This window comes from Mirounga angustirostris, unplaced genomic scaffold, assembly GCF_029215605.1.
Source record: "Mirounga angustirostris isolate CCGP_5_RB_7025 unplaced genomic scaffold, mMirAng1.0.hap1 SCAF_5, whole genome shotgun sequence".
In the NCBI taxonomy this organism is placed as follows: domain Eukaryota; kingdom Metazoa; phylum Chordata; class Mammalia; order Carnivora; family Phocidae; genus Mirounga; species Mirounga angustirostris.
In genome coordinates, this window is record NW_026991713.1 from 90,102,988 (window position 1) to 90,117,585 (window position 14,598).

Genomic DNA, 14,598 nt, shown 5'->3' on the forward strand with positions numbered 1-14,598 from the left:
AGGATTTGGATGTTTGAAGTACAGAAATGAAACACCCATAGATGGGTGCCTGGGTGGCTCAGTTGGTTGAGTGACTGCCTTCAGCTCAGGTCATGATCCTGGAGTCCCGGGATCGAGTCCCGCATTGGGCTCCCTGCTCAGCAGGGAGTCTGCTTCTCCCACTCCCCCCTCTTGTGCTCTCTCTCTCTCTCATTCTCTCTCTCAAATGAATAAATATAATCTTAAAAAAAAAAAAAAAAGAAATACCCATAGACGGTAGCTCTCTCTCTTTTGCATGGTGCTTGGACACTGCCAACATTTGTCTTGAGATGTCCTTGTCTACTTCCACGGCTCCGCAGGCCCTCTTCTGGGTGTTCCATTTTTTCTTTAGCTATTGACAAAGAGGAAGGCAGCCCATGACAGCCTGTAACGGGCCTGGACTCTCAGCCAGGCCTTGGTGCTGCTAGGTGTCATGCTGTCCCGTGGAACATAAACAATGTCACCGCACAGCAACACCAGACAAGGCCATTCTGTGCCCGTGAAAAATCAAAAGAAAACCAAGACTACTCTGTAATCATGTTCTGAACCCAAAAAGCACAAATGTTATCCAAACCACAAAAATGCCCAAACAGCCCGTTGTGCATTAGCCAGATTCACCAATTACAGCTATAGCCTCACTTCATTCTTTACACCTTATTATATGTATTAAGCTACCAAGTCATAGACTTACCCCTACCCACAGCAGCATGCAATCATAGGCAATGCCCCTAACACAAACCGAACAAAACCGAAAATCTAGAATAAATCTTTTCTAACATCCTCTTAGTGAGACACCCACATTGCCCCACAGTGTGTCTTCCATGCTGCAAAGAGCAAAACCCCAATTTGTTCAACTATGGGTGTATCCCTCGTGGTGTTTGCTGGAGGGCACAGACAAAAATATAGATTCAGCTGAAGCTCCCATTGCTTGGACCAGGACTCTCAACTCAGTAAGACTGCACACATCTGAGACCACTTGTGATTCTCTCTGGATAAGGTGCCACCTGCTCGGGGCTGGGGGGTAAGTTCATGCTGAACTGAGTCCCTATATTTTGTTGAAGCTTCAGTGTTGAGTTAATTTTGTTTCCCCTGGAAGAAGAGCTCTTGGAATTTTTTTTTTTTTGATTGTCTGATCACATTAGTATTCTTTGATGAAATCGTTTTCAGTCTTCTATTCTCTGCTTTTGTTGCTTGTTAGCTTGCTTGATATTTCGTGTTGTCCTAAGAGGCAAGGTCCATAGGGAGAGAGTGGACAGAAGTCTGACTAGTCTGTTTTTGAGCTAACATCCCAAGGACTGAGGCATTCAGGGCTCTTCAGACCAGCGACCCTAGGGCAAACTTGGCTTTGGGTCGCCATTTCTCAATCAAAGAAAGAGTTCTGCCTCATTCTTGTCTTTGTGTCCCTGAGGACTGGTCCATTTAGTTGTCTGTCTGGACCTATGATTGGGGATGACCAGCCCCTGGCCAAGTTATGGGGATCAGAAATTACCCATTTTTATAAACCAGATGATTTTTCCTAGCCGTCACAATCTCAAACTGCACCTCTTCCAGGCCAACCACTTGCTTCCTTCATGTGTTCTCATTTTCACAGGAATTTGTACACCTCTCTCCCTAATAAACAATTTCACCAGGGGTGTTTTAGAGTTGCAGTTGCTACATGGGCTTTCGACACGAACAAGATAGTTCATTGAGAAGTACTTTAAAAGAGAAAGCAAATAAACCCTCATAAGCAGACTGGTTGGTCTGATTTGTCTTTAAAAAATAGATAACTGAATACAGGGCTTATCCCTCCTTCACTTCCATAAATTAGAGTCAAGGAGTATTGGCTTTTTAACTTCATGGCTTGATAAAATTATCAAGGACCCATGTTACTATCCAAAAGTGCTGCCATTCTCTTTTCTGTATGTGTATGTTAAAATATGTTTTCAACACCTAAACTTTCTTTCCTCTCCTTATAGAGAAAACAAAATAAAGCTTTACAGTGGTGATTTCATATCTGCCTAAAGCCAGCTGGCTCCCTTTCTTCTTTTTTTTTTTTTTTGGCTTTTTTGTTTGTTTTTTTTTCTGTTCCTCTTAGGTCCACTTCCCTCCCTTAGGAAACTAAACATTAGCTAATTAAAAAAAAATTTGATTTGTTTGGGTCAAATTTCTCTTGTTTTAAACATTTGAAAATACCTACATTATACTAACTCAAAAAGATATATGCACCCCTATGTTCATTGCAGTATTATTTCCAATAGCTGAGATGTGAAAAAAATTTAAGTGTCCATCAATACATGAATGAATAAAGAAAATGTGGTACACACACACACACACACAACTATTATTCAGTCATAAAAAAGAATGACATCTTACCATTTTTGACAACATGGATGGGCCTAGAGGGTACTATGATAAGTCAAATGTCAGAGAAAGACGAATACTGTATGATCTCATGTATATATGGAACTAAAAAAAAACACACCAAGTTCCTAGATACAGACCACAGATTGGTGGTAGACAGAGCTAGGGGTGCATTGGGAAGGTTGGGCAAAACGGGTAAAGAGAGTCAAAGGTACAGACTTCTAGTTATAAAATAATGAAGTCATGGGGATGTAATGTACAGCGTGGTGATTATCGTTAATAATACTGTATTGCATATTTGAAAGTGCTAAGAGAGTAAATCTCGAAAGTTCTCATCACAAGAAAAAAAATGGAACTATGAATGGTGATAGATGTTAACTAGACTTACCATGGTGATCATTTTGAAAAATACACAAATATTGAATCATTATGTTATATACCTGAAAATGTTATTTGTCAATTATACCTCAATAAAAATCACTATAACTTTCTACAGATAATACTTATAAGCAATATACCTTTCCTTAAGAAAGTTAATTAATTAATTAATTAACTACATTGGTTTTCTGAGTTAATAAGTCACCACCAAGTCTATAACTTCTTTAAAATTAAAACTTACTTAAAATTAAAATTACTTACTTAAAATTAAAACTTCAATTAAAATTAAAACATGTAAAAAAACTATTCAACTAAATGGAATGATAATAAAGGACATATTTTTAAAGGGCTCTTGACCAACATTGTTCTCAGCTTTTTTAAAAAAAATGCTGTTGTTGTCACCATATAGACCCCGAGCTTCTGCATGTGCCACATGAAAACGCAAAGGGTAAAAAAGCATATCCATTCCAACTCCATTAGTAAGCTGAGCCAGCCTGTCAGCATTTCTGGATAGGAGAACGTAATAACGTTCAAAGAACATTTTCTAATTATACGGCAAAATACAAGCAAATTAGGGGGTGTCCAGGAGTGCAGGGATCCAAACCGTGAGAAATCTCCATCCTTTGACAGAGTCTCTCTCCTTGGGCCACGTCCTCCCTCCACGTCCTCAGTGGCTCCCATTCCTCTGTCAGTCCATCAGATCTCATGGATCCCCACATCCCCTGTTCAGCTGGGCTGTTTTCCATACATCCACTTACATATCTATACATATATTCTGTGTATGTATATTCCCTCTGGATGCCGACTTTTAGTTATGACTCCCCAACGGCCTTATCCCCTAGATTCTCTCACATCCAACTGCAGCCACTGTCCTTTGACTCCTGTGCCTTGGTGCATGCTGCCTCTCTGTCCAGAACACTCTAGCATGTTAGGCTAACTCGCACAACTAGACTTATCTCAGGTGCCATTCCCCACCAGGCTGAGTGATACAGGTGCTTCCATTCCCTGTTACTGTAACACCCTGGGTATCTCCCTTTCTTTACATGTAGCCTGCTACACTGTAATCACCTTTTTGTTATAATCATTTTTCTGAACAGCTGGGTATCAATCATAGGTTTCACACATAATATATACTCAATAAATTGTTGAATCAAAAGGTTCCGTGTATGGGTGTATGTCAGCCATTAATTCCAAACTAGGTCATCTTTAGGGAGGGGGAAATGCAAATTAAGGTTTTAACCTGAACGGTTAACAAGCTTTAACCATTTATTACTCTCTTTCCTGTTACAGATTGGTTGTGGATGTCCTGTAATTAGTAAAACAGCCTTTAAACTTGTTTTTATGATTTGCTATCAGAAAAGTCACAGGACTGCTAGAATGCCATGTTCTTCTATCTTAGTAGGTCCCAGAATTGTTGCAACCCACTCTAAATCCAGTTGCACATAAAAATTAGAATAATTACTATTCGCTGAATATGTTTCTACATGGGGAACTCTAGTGCCCTCATTCACATTAACTCAATGAATCCTCTGCAGAATCCACTGATGTAAACTCTACTATTATGCCCACTTAATAAATAAAACTGAGGTTTAAGGAAATTGAGTAACATTTCCAAAATCATCTAACTAGTAAGGAGCAGAGTGGCTTTGAGCTTGAGTGTTGTTCCAGAGAGCTGGAGTCCTTAGACACCATGGTATATGACATTCCAGGGGCATTTGTGAAGAGTTTGCATATCGTAGGCCAGGCATCACCAATTATAGGGCCAGACTAAACCTTTCGGTTCCAGGCAGACAAAACTAAACAGACCAGTTCTCAGAGACACGAAGACGAGACTGGCCCCACAGGAAAAACAAAGCACAAATCCTGCCCAAGTCACAGCCTGCCACACGAATGGCTTATCTTGGCAGGAAAGAGTAGGTGTGTCTATAAATACAACTATGGATTATAAACGTATTAAAAAAAAATCAGAATTCAGGTCCCACCCAGTTCTGTCCTAAGTCTTCTTTGTGGTCTTGTGCTTGAAGAAATATTGTCCTTTTAAATTAACAATCATATCTTGGCAAGAACTATTTGTTCAAGGATCACAGGCTGAATTGATTTTGCAGGAGGTATGCATCTTTAACTGCCAATAAATTATTCAGGTTTTTAAAAAAACCCTCAAAAACAGAAATGGTGAAAGACCGGTGGAAACTTGTGGCAGGGGGAGGATTTGAGAGGAAACAGAATCCCTGGGGCAGTGGAGGTAGTGTGGGTAAGGGGGCAGTCATTGTACTTTCTATCATGTCTGTCTTGCTCCTCGGGTAACAGGCTTAGACAGACAACTCTGAATCTTCAGAGAGAAAGGAAAAATGCCTTTTTCTTATAAATGTCCTGGTGATCCTTGTTCTTATTTTGTTACTATTTTAGTAATAATCTTTCAGGTGCCTCAAATCTTTTAGGAAACTAAGACTTAAATGTCAAAACTAGCATTGGATATCTACATATTATATATATACACACATTTTTTTTCTCCACTGCGCACCATGTCCCCAGAGTGATAATACGGAGAACTGTCTTAATGATTGAGCATTAAAAACAAAACAAGGGACACCTGGGTGGCTCAGTCAGTTAAGCGTCTGCCTTCGGCTCAGGTCATGATCCCAGGGTCCTGGGATCGAGTCCCCGCACGGGGCTCCCTGCTCCACGGAGAGCCTGCTTCTCCCTCTGCCTCTGTCTGTCTCTCTCTCTCTCTGTCTCTCGTGAATAAATAAATTTAAAAATCTTTAAAAATAAAAATAAAAAATAAAAACAAAACAAAATCCTATTAATTACAGTGACCTATACCTTAACCTATAAGAGTAAGCCCATATCTTGTAGGAAATGGAGCTTCTTTTAATTTATTCAGCACCTAATATATGCCTAATGTGTATATAAATGAACAGTCTCAGTCCTCAAAATTGGCACTAGGACTGTTTAACATATGAAGAAGCCTTCCGTATGGAAGGTGGGAGTGCAGTAAAGAGCTGTGGACCTCTTGGCACCTGCTGCCCATGGTAGCCTTGGGGTCTATTCTCCTCAGGAATTTGGGGGCAATAATCTGCCTCCTAACAGAGGTACTACGTGTAGCCTGATCTTTGTACACCTCAAAAAGATGACCACGTGGGAGAAGTAATCCCAACATTCATTCACTGCACAAGCAGGAGGGAGACACAAGTATTGATGGAAGCTGAAGGTGAATCCTTTTTCCGATATTAACTTATTTGTTCATTGTTCTGTCATCAGGTACCAAGAAAAAGAAGTGAGCTCCAAGAGAGTGGAAATCTAGTTGGCCTTATTGACAGCGGTACTCCCATCATCTGGTATGGAGCATGGCATACTGGAGAGCTCAATAAATACTGGGGAAGAAATAAAGAAAGTCCGCGTGGGAAAATGGGCCACCCATTACTAAGGATGAAGAAATACCATAATGTTTTTTCAGGAAGACTTCAACTCTGACTCATAGGAAAGATGACACCAAAGATGTGAAATCTGAACTGGGATCTGTGCTGTGGGCCCTGTGGGCCAGGATGAAGCTTGTAGAAAAGGGTGAAATGGAAGGGTCAATTAAGGACAGAATAAGATGGCTATTTAACTTTTATTTTTTTTTTATTTTTTTTTTTTAAGATTTTATTTATTTGAGAGAGAGAGAGAATGAGAGAGAGCAAGCACATGAGAGGGGGGAGGGTCAGAGGGAGAAGCAGACTCCCTGCCGAGTAGGGAGCCCGATGTGGGACTCGATCCAGGGACTCCAGGATCATGACCTGAGCGGAAGGCAGTCGCTTAACCAACTGAGCCACCCAGGCGCCCAAGATGGCTATTTAACTTTTAAATGTGGATTCCGGATCTGAAATGTGTAACTTCCGGCACTTAAGTCATTTATCCTTACATTTTCTCACATTTCATGTTTATGAAAGCAGTGCTGTACAATCAAGCAATGCTACCACCACAGGACTGTTGGAATGAGGTCATTACTCCAGGCTAACGCGGGAATGAACATGAGACTTCAAGCAGATTATTTGTTGTTAGGAAGCAAAATCAAACTGATTACATTTCCAAAGGAGTATAATATGATGGCGACAAGACCATCATGAAAAAATCTCTTAAAAGCTCCTAAGCATAAGTAATGTATGACTAAAGACACTGCACTGTTATGCAACATGAGTGTCGGGGGGAACAAATTTACTTATGACTCATGCTTCTATATTACACATATTACTGGATGTTCCCTTCATTTTAAAGAAATGGGAACATAAATGTGTATATAGAAATATCTGATATCCAAAACATGAAAACACAACAGCTATTAGGCTACGAAAAATCTGGTGGGCACTGTGTCATCAGAACACTCTTCCAAGACGGAAAGTTACTCCCATACTTTTTGAAAAGTATGGCCAGAGAGCCACCTTCCTGCGCGACACCAGCTAGCCCCCACTGCGTCTTCAGAACTGGGTCCCCATGAACAGCCCAGACAAGACAGGAGTGAAGGCCCTGAGAATGACAGGTAAAAATAATCCCCCTGACGCCCCCGCACCCTAGTCTGCTTCTCTTTTGCATTAAGGCGAGTAGGGAGAGATCCCAATCCTGCCCACCTCCAGCCAGTGGGTCCTTCATGGTCTCCCTCAACCGCCCACAAAACACCTCGAGGGTGCGGACCAAAGTAGTCCACAAAACGGCAGAAACCAACCCCCCAGTACCTGCTCCAGAGGTCTCCTGGCTGCCCCCCGGGTCATCCGGAAGGTCCCCGAGACTACACAGCTCTCTCGACCACACGATTTTCACCGACTTTATTGGCCCTGGACTCGGCGGGCCCCTCGCCACCCACCTCCCCACTAGATCGCGGCAGACTTCCATGACATCGAGTATATTGAAAAATACTGCGGGGTGGCTATGGAAAGAGCCTTTGCTGGGGAAGCCAGCTCCCCTGTGGTGGCGTCAGGGTCACTTGCTCTTCGCCTTCTGACTCTCCGTCTTCTTGGGCAACAGCACGGCCTGGATGTTGGGCAGGACGCCGCCCTGAGCAATGGTGACTTTCCCCAGCAGCTTGTTTAGCTCCTCGTCGTTGCGGATGGCGAGCTGCAGGTGGCGAGGGATTATCCTGGTCTTCTTGTTGTCACGAGCCGCATTGCCAGCCAACTCCAGGATCTCTGCCGTCAGGTACTCCAACACCGCAGCCAGGTACACCGGCGCCCCAGCGCCTACTCGCTCCGCGTAGTTACCTTTGCGCAGCAGTCTGTGGACTCGGCCCACCGGGAACTGCAGGCCCGCGCGGGAAGACCGAGACTTGGCCTTGGCCCGCACTTTGCCGCCCTGCTTTCCGCGACCAGACATGTTTACCTCTCGCCTAAAACTCCTGCGAGAGGAAAAACACAGAGACACGGTTCTCAGTAGGTGAATGTAATTTACCAACACCGGAACTGCCTCTATCACTTTGCTGACACTAGGCAGCGCCTTCCCATTGGGCGCAGCAACATCTTCGGCTCTATTGACCAATGACAGGCAGGCTCCGCTCCCAACCAGAGCTCCTGGCAGAGGGACCGCCTTCTCCAGCTCTATCCAGTCAAAAGAGCAAACTCCTAGCCCTCATTTACATAGCCTCTCCTATGAATACCCAGGACCGGACCGTTCCGCATTTGGGGCCTCCGTTGAATTTTTTGGCCCCTGAGATTTCAACGTCCAAGTTCGCTCCTGGGACAAGAACGTCTTAAGAATTAAGGAACCACGGTTAGAAACTGAAAAATCCGTACAAGTACAAAAACACTCAAGCAAGAAACGCCTCAAGCAATTGAGGTCGCAAGATGAGCCCTCCGGTGCTGCGTCCCACGGTGCTGTGCCCCCTAGGTGGATTTTCTCACGTTATATAGCATCCTTAGCCAGTTTAGCTGACTCCAGACACCGCGCTTGTGGGCAACAGTACCCCTCTAACTGCCGTTTCTTTAAACAAGCGCCTTGTCTCCTGCAAACCCAGATGCGCCTGCTGCTACCCAGCAGTGTGGGGAGCTGGCTGCAAAAGATGCCTCGCACTGAACTGGCCATCTGAACGTTCTTAACCAGACCAGGTGACACTGGACTCCCCGACCAGTTCTGCCGTTCACAGGTTGCCAATCTTAGCTTCTAGGGACTGCGAAACTAGTGCTACGCTAGACGTGAATGCTTTCTTCACAGACTGCAGAACAAGCTCGCTTAGCCAAAACTTAACATCTCCTGTCTTTTGAGATTATGAGCCTGAAAAGAGTCTCTGGATTCCAGGGAGAGGCTGCAAGATCAGTCTCTGAGGCACGGAGTCTTGGTCTTGGCTTACTCCTTAGTGGTCACCGCGCTGCTGATCATGTTCTCCATGGCGACTCTGAGCCCGGAGGTAAATAAGGTCGCGTAAGACACTGGGATGGCGCTTGGCTGTCTCTTTTTCCAGCCCTCTACTGCACATGCGATGCTCAGAGGTCATGAAAAGACTAAAGAAGAACGGAAGCAACTGTCCTTACCCAAATTGCAGAGCCATAGCATTTGGAACAAAGTAAGTTTTTTTTATTAGAAATTATTTTTTACTAATTCATTGATGTAATTTCAGTTACCTCAACATTTCCCATAATTATACAATTACTCTGCTATGTGTTGTAAACACATTAAAATAAGCGACATTTTATGGAGAGTATAGTAACCATTTTAAAAGTAAAATTTACCATCCCACCATCCTAATAAAGATTTGATTTCTGAAATCATTTTCAGCGATTTCTGTACATGTCCTTATTGCCTAGAACACTGATTAACCTATATATAGTAGGAACTCAATAAATGTCTTTGGAGTTGAGAAGCAGCATATTGTCATGATTAAGTCAGTCATCCTGGAGCCAGACTGCCTTGGTTCAAATCCTGTCTCTACCACTTACCAGTTGACTTGGGTAAGCTCTGCGCCTATACCAAAGTGTTATTTTGAAGATTAAATACATTAGTAAGCATCCAATAACTGCTAGATGAGTTAAATAAATGGACTTACAAGTTTCTGATGCAGTTATTAACATGTTCCTGATATGAATTTTGCAAATTTTGCTTAACTTTTTGCCTATATCAAGGGAAATTTTTGACAATTATTGTTATTATTTTGAACGCTTTTTCCTTTTATTCTTGTAAGCAAGAATGATTTCTAACTTGAAAAATTTGTTCTAACCTCGATTTTTTAGTCTTAGTAAATATAATCAACCAATTTACCATTATAAGAATCCTGATCTCTTCCAGATCTGATAGACTTTCTTCTTCCCTGTGAGTCAAAGATGAAAATCATGTAGTACAATATGACTATTCAGGATTTTTTGCAGCCATACAAACAGTATTCTGAGGGATCTTTTATTTTAAGAGTCACTTATTTTAGAGAGAGAGTGGAGGAGCAGGGAGGGGGGTGGAGAGGGACAAGTGAGTGGAGGAGCAGGGAGGGAGGTGGAGAGGGACAAACGGACTCCCGGCTGGGGTGGTGGGGGGCATGCTGGGTCTCAATCTTATGACCCTGAGATCATGACCTACCTGAAATCAAGAGTGCCCCTTAACCCTTAACCCTTCTGAGCGACACAGGCGCCCCTCTGAGGGCTCTTTTAATTTATCTTTAACAATAAAAAGTGCTGGGCGCCTGGGTGGCTCAGTTGGTTAAGCGACTGCTTTCGGCTCAGGTCATGATCCCGGAGTCCTGGGATCGAGTCCCGCATCAGGCTCCCTGCTCAGCGAGAAGCCTGCTTCTCCCTCTGACCCTCCCCCCTCTCATGTACTCTCTCGCTCTCTCAAATAAATAAATCTTTAAAATTAAAAAAAAAGGTACTTTCTGTGTTATGCAGATGGGTAAGGATGGGTAAGTTATAAGCATTCAGACACACATACAAATATTTACTACGAAGCTTTTCCTGGAAAAGCTTATCTTTCAAGACTTGGGACAGGGAGCACAATTTACTAAAATATTCCTTCCTCCAGATGTTAAATGCTTGACAAAGAGTTATGAATCATCCTCTAAATACCGCTACCTTTTATTGCAGTAAACCCTTTTGGGAAGACAAGAGTCCTGTATCCTAGAGCGGTGACGTTATTGAAAGTTTCATATTTGTTCAGGGATTCTCTTAAGAAAGGATTGAGAGCCTCCTGATGGGCGATCTGCAGTAGAAATCACTCTTTAAAGCTACCGTCGTGGCATCATTATTTTTAAGAACTTTGAATTTGTAAGTGGGAGATGTGAGAACCTCGGGTTTGTTAAGGGACGCATTCCTTTTGAAAAATAATTGGAATTCGCGCGCGAGAGATGGGAGTCGGGGAGAGATGGGAAGGAGGGAGGGGAGGGAGGAAACGAGCGCCAAAAGGATCTGGTCTATTTTTATTTAAGCGTTGAGAAAAAGCAATATAAATTCCATTGACTCTTTCCTCAGTTTTATGGCAAAAATAAAAGTTTTCCCAAGAAATCAAACAACAAATACCAGTCTTGTTCTGCTTACGGCTCCTTCACTCATTATTAGAGGAAAGACAAAAATCACCTGGGGCCTAGAGCTCCGCCCACTTTCTTGAGGTTTTCAAACAGGTCCGCTACCAGGAAATATAAGCCCTGGTCTACGCTTCCCCGACCATTAGCTGCTTGCTTTCTGGGTCGGAAGGATGTCTGGTCGCGGGAAAGGCGGGAAAGGGCTGGGGAAGGGAGGCGCCAAGCGCCACCGGAAGGTCCTCCGGGACAACATCCAGGGCATTACAAAGCCCGCCATCCGCCGGCTCGCCCGCCGAGGTGGTGTCAAGCGCATTTCTGGGCTCATCTATGAGGAGACCCGGGGAGTGCTGAAAGTCTTTCTGGAGAATGTGATCCGCGATGCGGTGACTTACACGGAGCACGCCAAGCGCAAGACGGTCACCGCCATGGACGTGGTGTACGCGCTGAAACGCCAGGGTCGCACCTTGTATGGCTTCGGCGGCTGAGCAGTCTCTGCGGCTTCTCTTCAAATCCCTAAAAGGCCCTTTTAAGGGCCCTCAGAACGTCAGGAAAAGAGCCAACACTTTCTATTTACTGTGTGAATGTGGGACCTAGGTGTGTCAGATGAAGCCCTGCCTTGTGCCGTGGAAGTTCCTACCCTGGCGGGTGGCTCCGGGCTGCAGACGGCGAACTTGGGGCTTAGGAGGGGGAGGTATGACCCGTAGGGCTCGCAATGGGGATGCAGCGCCGCTCCCCTGGGACGTAGTCTGGAGAGCGCGGTGCCAGGTAGGGCCCTCGCTATAATGTGCACATGCAGACTGGGATCCTGTCTAGAATTTGGGTCCCACTTGGGGTAAGGAGGGATCCACGCATAAGTAGCGCATGGTTTTTGTTTTTGTTTTTTAATTTTTATTCTTATGTTAATCCCCATACATTACATCATTAGTTTTAGATGAAGTGTTACATGATTCATTGTTTGTGCATAACACCCAGTGCTCCATGCAGAATGTGCCCTCCTCAATACCCACCACCAGGCTAACCCATCCTCCCACCCCCCTCCCCTCTAGAACCCTGTTGGTTTTTCAGAGTCCATCGTCTCTCATGGTTCGTCTCCCCCTCCGATTTCCCCCGCTTCATTCTTCCCCTCCCGAGTAGCGCATGGTTTTTAAGCAGCGGAGGCCTCTGTCCCTGAGCCTATATAGAGAAGCTTCTATGCAAATTAGGGTTAGCTGATGCTGCCTCCGATTGGATCGGAGGGTCGCGCGACAGAGGGGGCGGCTCCTCGCCGTAGACCCGCCCCCTCAGAACGCGGGAGTGGGATGGCGCGAAAGTGCCAAGTGCTGTCCTGGTGTGGCGCTCCGGAGTGCTGCCGAGTGAATATTTTACTTCCTTGCTGACGTTTGAGCAGGAGGTGACCAAGTTCAGACGCCGAATGAAGGCGGCAAAGCGCGGGCGAAATCGAAGGCGGGGCCTAGCTCGCGGCCGCTGCTCTACCGGGGACGCGCTGCACTGTTAGCGGCAAGGAGCGGGTGAGCGTCCCGGCCCGAGTACCCGGCGGCGGTGCTCGAACCCCTGACCACGCAGATGCAGGAGTTAGCCCGCAGTGCGGCCAGGGGCGCGGGGCAGCATCCTGCTGCTGCTCGGGAGGCAGTGTCGTGTGACCCGGTCGCAGCCGGGAGATAAGCCCTAGCTTTCGAGTAAAGGCCCTTTTCTGAGCCGCCCGTGGGGTTGGCTGTAGGAGGGAGATGAGTGGAGGGCCGCGTTCTAATAAATTCGGCGCAAATGGCGTGGGCGAGATAGCTGTGTAGTCGCGGGTCCCCTTGCTCAATGATTCCGCTCTGCCGCCTGGAAACCCGGAGCAAGGGGCGGCCATTTGGGGCGCTTTACAGAGGCGGCTGTAGGGGCCGAACACGGGGAGACCCACCGCGGGGCGGGCCGGCAGGGGCCGCTAGTGGGGCGAGGCGAGAACCGAGCTCAGTTTGGAACATTTCTAGTATTCCCTCAGCGGAGGCTGGCATTATACCGTTTATTGGGGGGTCAGGCACTTTGGAACACTGTGTTGTTCCATTGCTGCTTCTGATTCTCCAGCGAATCTATGAAGTATTTATTATTATTTTGCAGATGAGGCAACTGATAATGGGGGCGTGTGTGTAAGAACTGGAGGCTGGATTTGATCCCAACTCTGTTGGATCCCGCACCCTTTGTCCTTAACCCTTATATGACACTGCTTCTGCCATGGAGGCCTCTTGGCCGTATTTGCTGGTATTTCACTTCTAAGTACTTTCCCCTATTCCATAAAGACTGAAGTGTGTTCGTTATTCTGGTATTAATTAAATGTCTAGGGCACTGAGACAGTCCCAGAAGCTCAGCTTTCTTTCATCCAAGTGAAAAAACAGTTACTTAAAAGAAGCAGCAAACTTAGCACACTTTTATGCCTCTGTTGGTTGTGAATGAGTGAATTTGAGTAGATGGATGGATGGATATTTTACCTATTAAATCTCCAATTTAACATGAATCAAATCATTAAGGGGGCACCTGGGTGGCTCAATGGGTTAAGCGTCTGCCTTCGGCTCGGGTTATGATCTGGGGGTCCTGGGATTGAGCCCTCCATCCAGCTCCTGGCTCAGCGGGGAGTCTGCTTCTCCCTTTCCCTCTGTCCCTCCTCCCCGCTCGCTCGCTTGTGTTCTCTTTCTGTCTCTCTCAAATAAATAAAATCTTTAAAAAAAAATTGAGGATGAAGATTAAGACGCCAGTGGAGCATGGAAATAAGAATTTCTATGGCAATTTAATATATCTATTCCTTAAGTATTTAACTTATTACGAATTGGTTGTTGTTTGTTTGTTCGTTTATTTATTTATTTATTTATTTATTTATTTATTTATTTTTGGTGATGGCCTCAATTCTTCCTAGTTGCATAATACAATTTATATCCTCCCTTGTAACACAGCTATTTTTGTTTATGTTTTATGCTCCTTATAAAATATAACCAAATTATTTGAGCACAGGAAATCTTTATATTTGTCTGTGTAAGTCCCATGGTAGTAGTACCTAGTCCTAAAGTAATCATGTTTTCCAAACCTGAACTGGGTCACATGATTGATAACGCAATAAAGTACCTGAAAGTGGAACTGAGATTTTCTGAAGTTGACTAATAAAATGCCTTACTACAAATGTTTGTTAAAGAACTTAAATCTTCTCTGTAATGCCTCTCTTTTAACAATGTGAACAGAATGTTTTTGAAATTAGTAAAGTCATCCTCTTCTGATTTTTGGACATTTAATGCCTCATTTGTTCCAACTACTGTTAACTTTTGAAGATTCAGAGATAAAGAAGCACAGTCCCTGCTATCAAGAAGTTTCTGTTTTCAAAGTAGAGAGGGTGGAGAAAGTCATCTGCATCACTGTACACATGTGGT

At 44.5% G+C, this 14,598-nt stretch overlaps 3 protein-coding genes across 6 annotated transcripts in view; 2 read left to right on the forward strand and 1 right to left on the reverse strand.

Annotated features, from left to right (window-relative positions):
- Positions 1–7,526: 7,526 nt before the first annotated feature.
- On the reverse strand, positions 7,527–8,230 carry LOC123840239 (histone H2A.J). The gene has a single exon (XM_045869886.3). It carries the CDS (start codon positions 8,083–8,085, stop codon positions 7,696–7,698), a length of 390 nt encoding a protein of 129 aa, XP_045725842.1. The 5' UTR covers positions 8,086–8,230; the 3' UTR covers positions 7,527–7,695.
- Positions 8,231–9,874: 1,644 nt separating this feature from the next.
- Positions 9,875–12,215, forward strand: LOC123840244 (histone H4). Its single transcript, XM_064590349.1, has one exon. It carries the CDS (start codon positions 11,377–11,379, stop codon positions 11,686–11,688), a length of 312 nt encoding a protein of 103 aa, XP_064446419.1. The 5' UTR covers positions 9,875–11,376; the 3' UTR covers positions 11,689–12,215.
- A 188-nt stretch (positions 12,216–12,403) lies between these two features.
- GUCY2C (guanylate cyclase 2C) overlaps positions 12,404–14,598 on the forward strand; it is a 123,977-nt gene continuing 121,782 nt past the window's right edge. For 2 of the 4 annotated variants that reach the window (XM_054507169.2, XM_064591538.1), the window contains exon 1: positions 12,404–12,711. The gene's annotated coding sequence lies outside the window, so the exon portion shown is untranslated. The remainder of the gene's footprint in view (positions 12,712–14,598) is intronic. The other 2 variants (XM_064591537.1, XM_064591539.1) reach the window with 2 other exon arrangements.

What these genes read in the sequence shown, in the direction of transcription:
- LOC123840244 (XM_064590349.1), top strand. Translation starts at nt 11,377, where the DNA reads ATGTCTGGTCGCGGGAAAGGCGGGAAAGGGCTGGGGAAGGGAGGCGCC.
- LOC123840239 (XM_045869886.3), bottom strand. Translation starts at nt 8,085, where the DNA reads ATGTCTGGTCGCGGAAAGCAGGGCGGCAAAGTGCGGGCCAAGGCCAAG.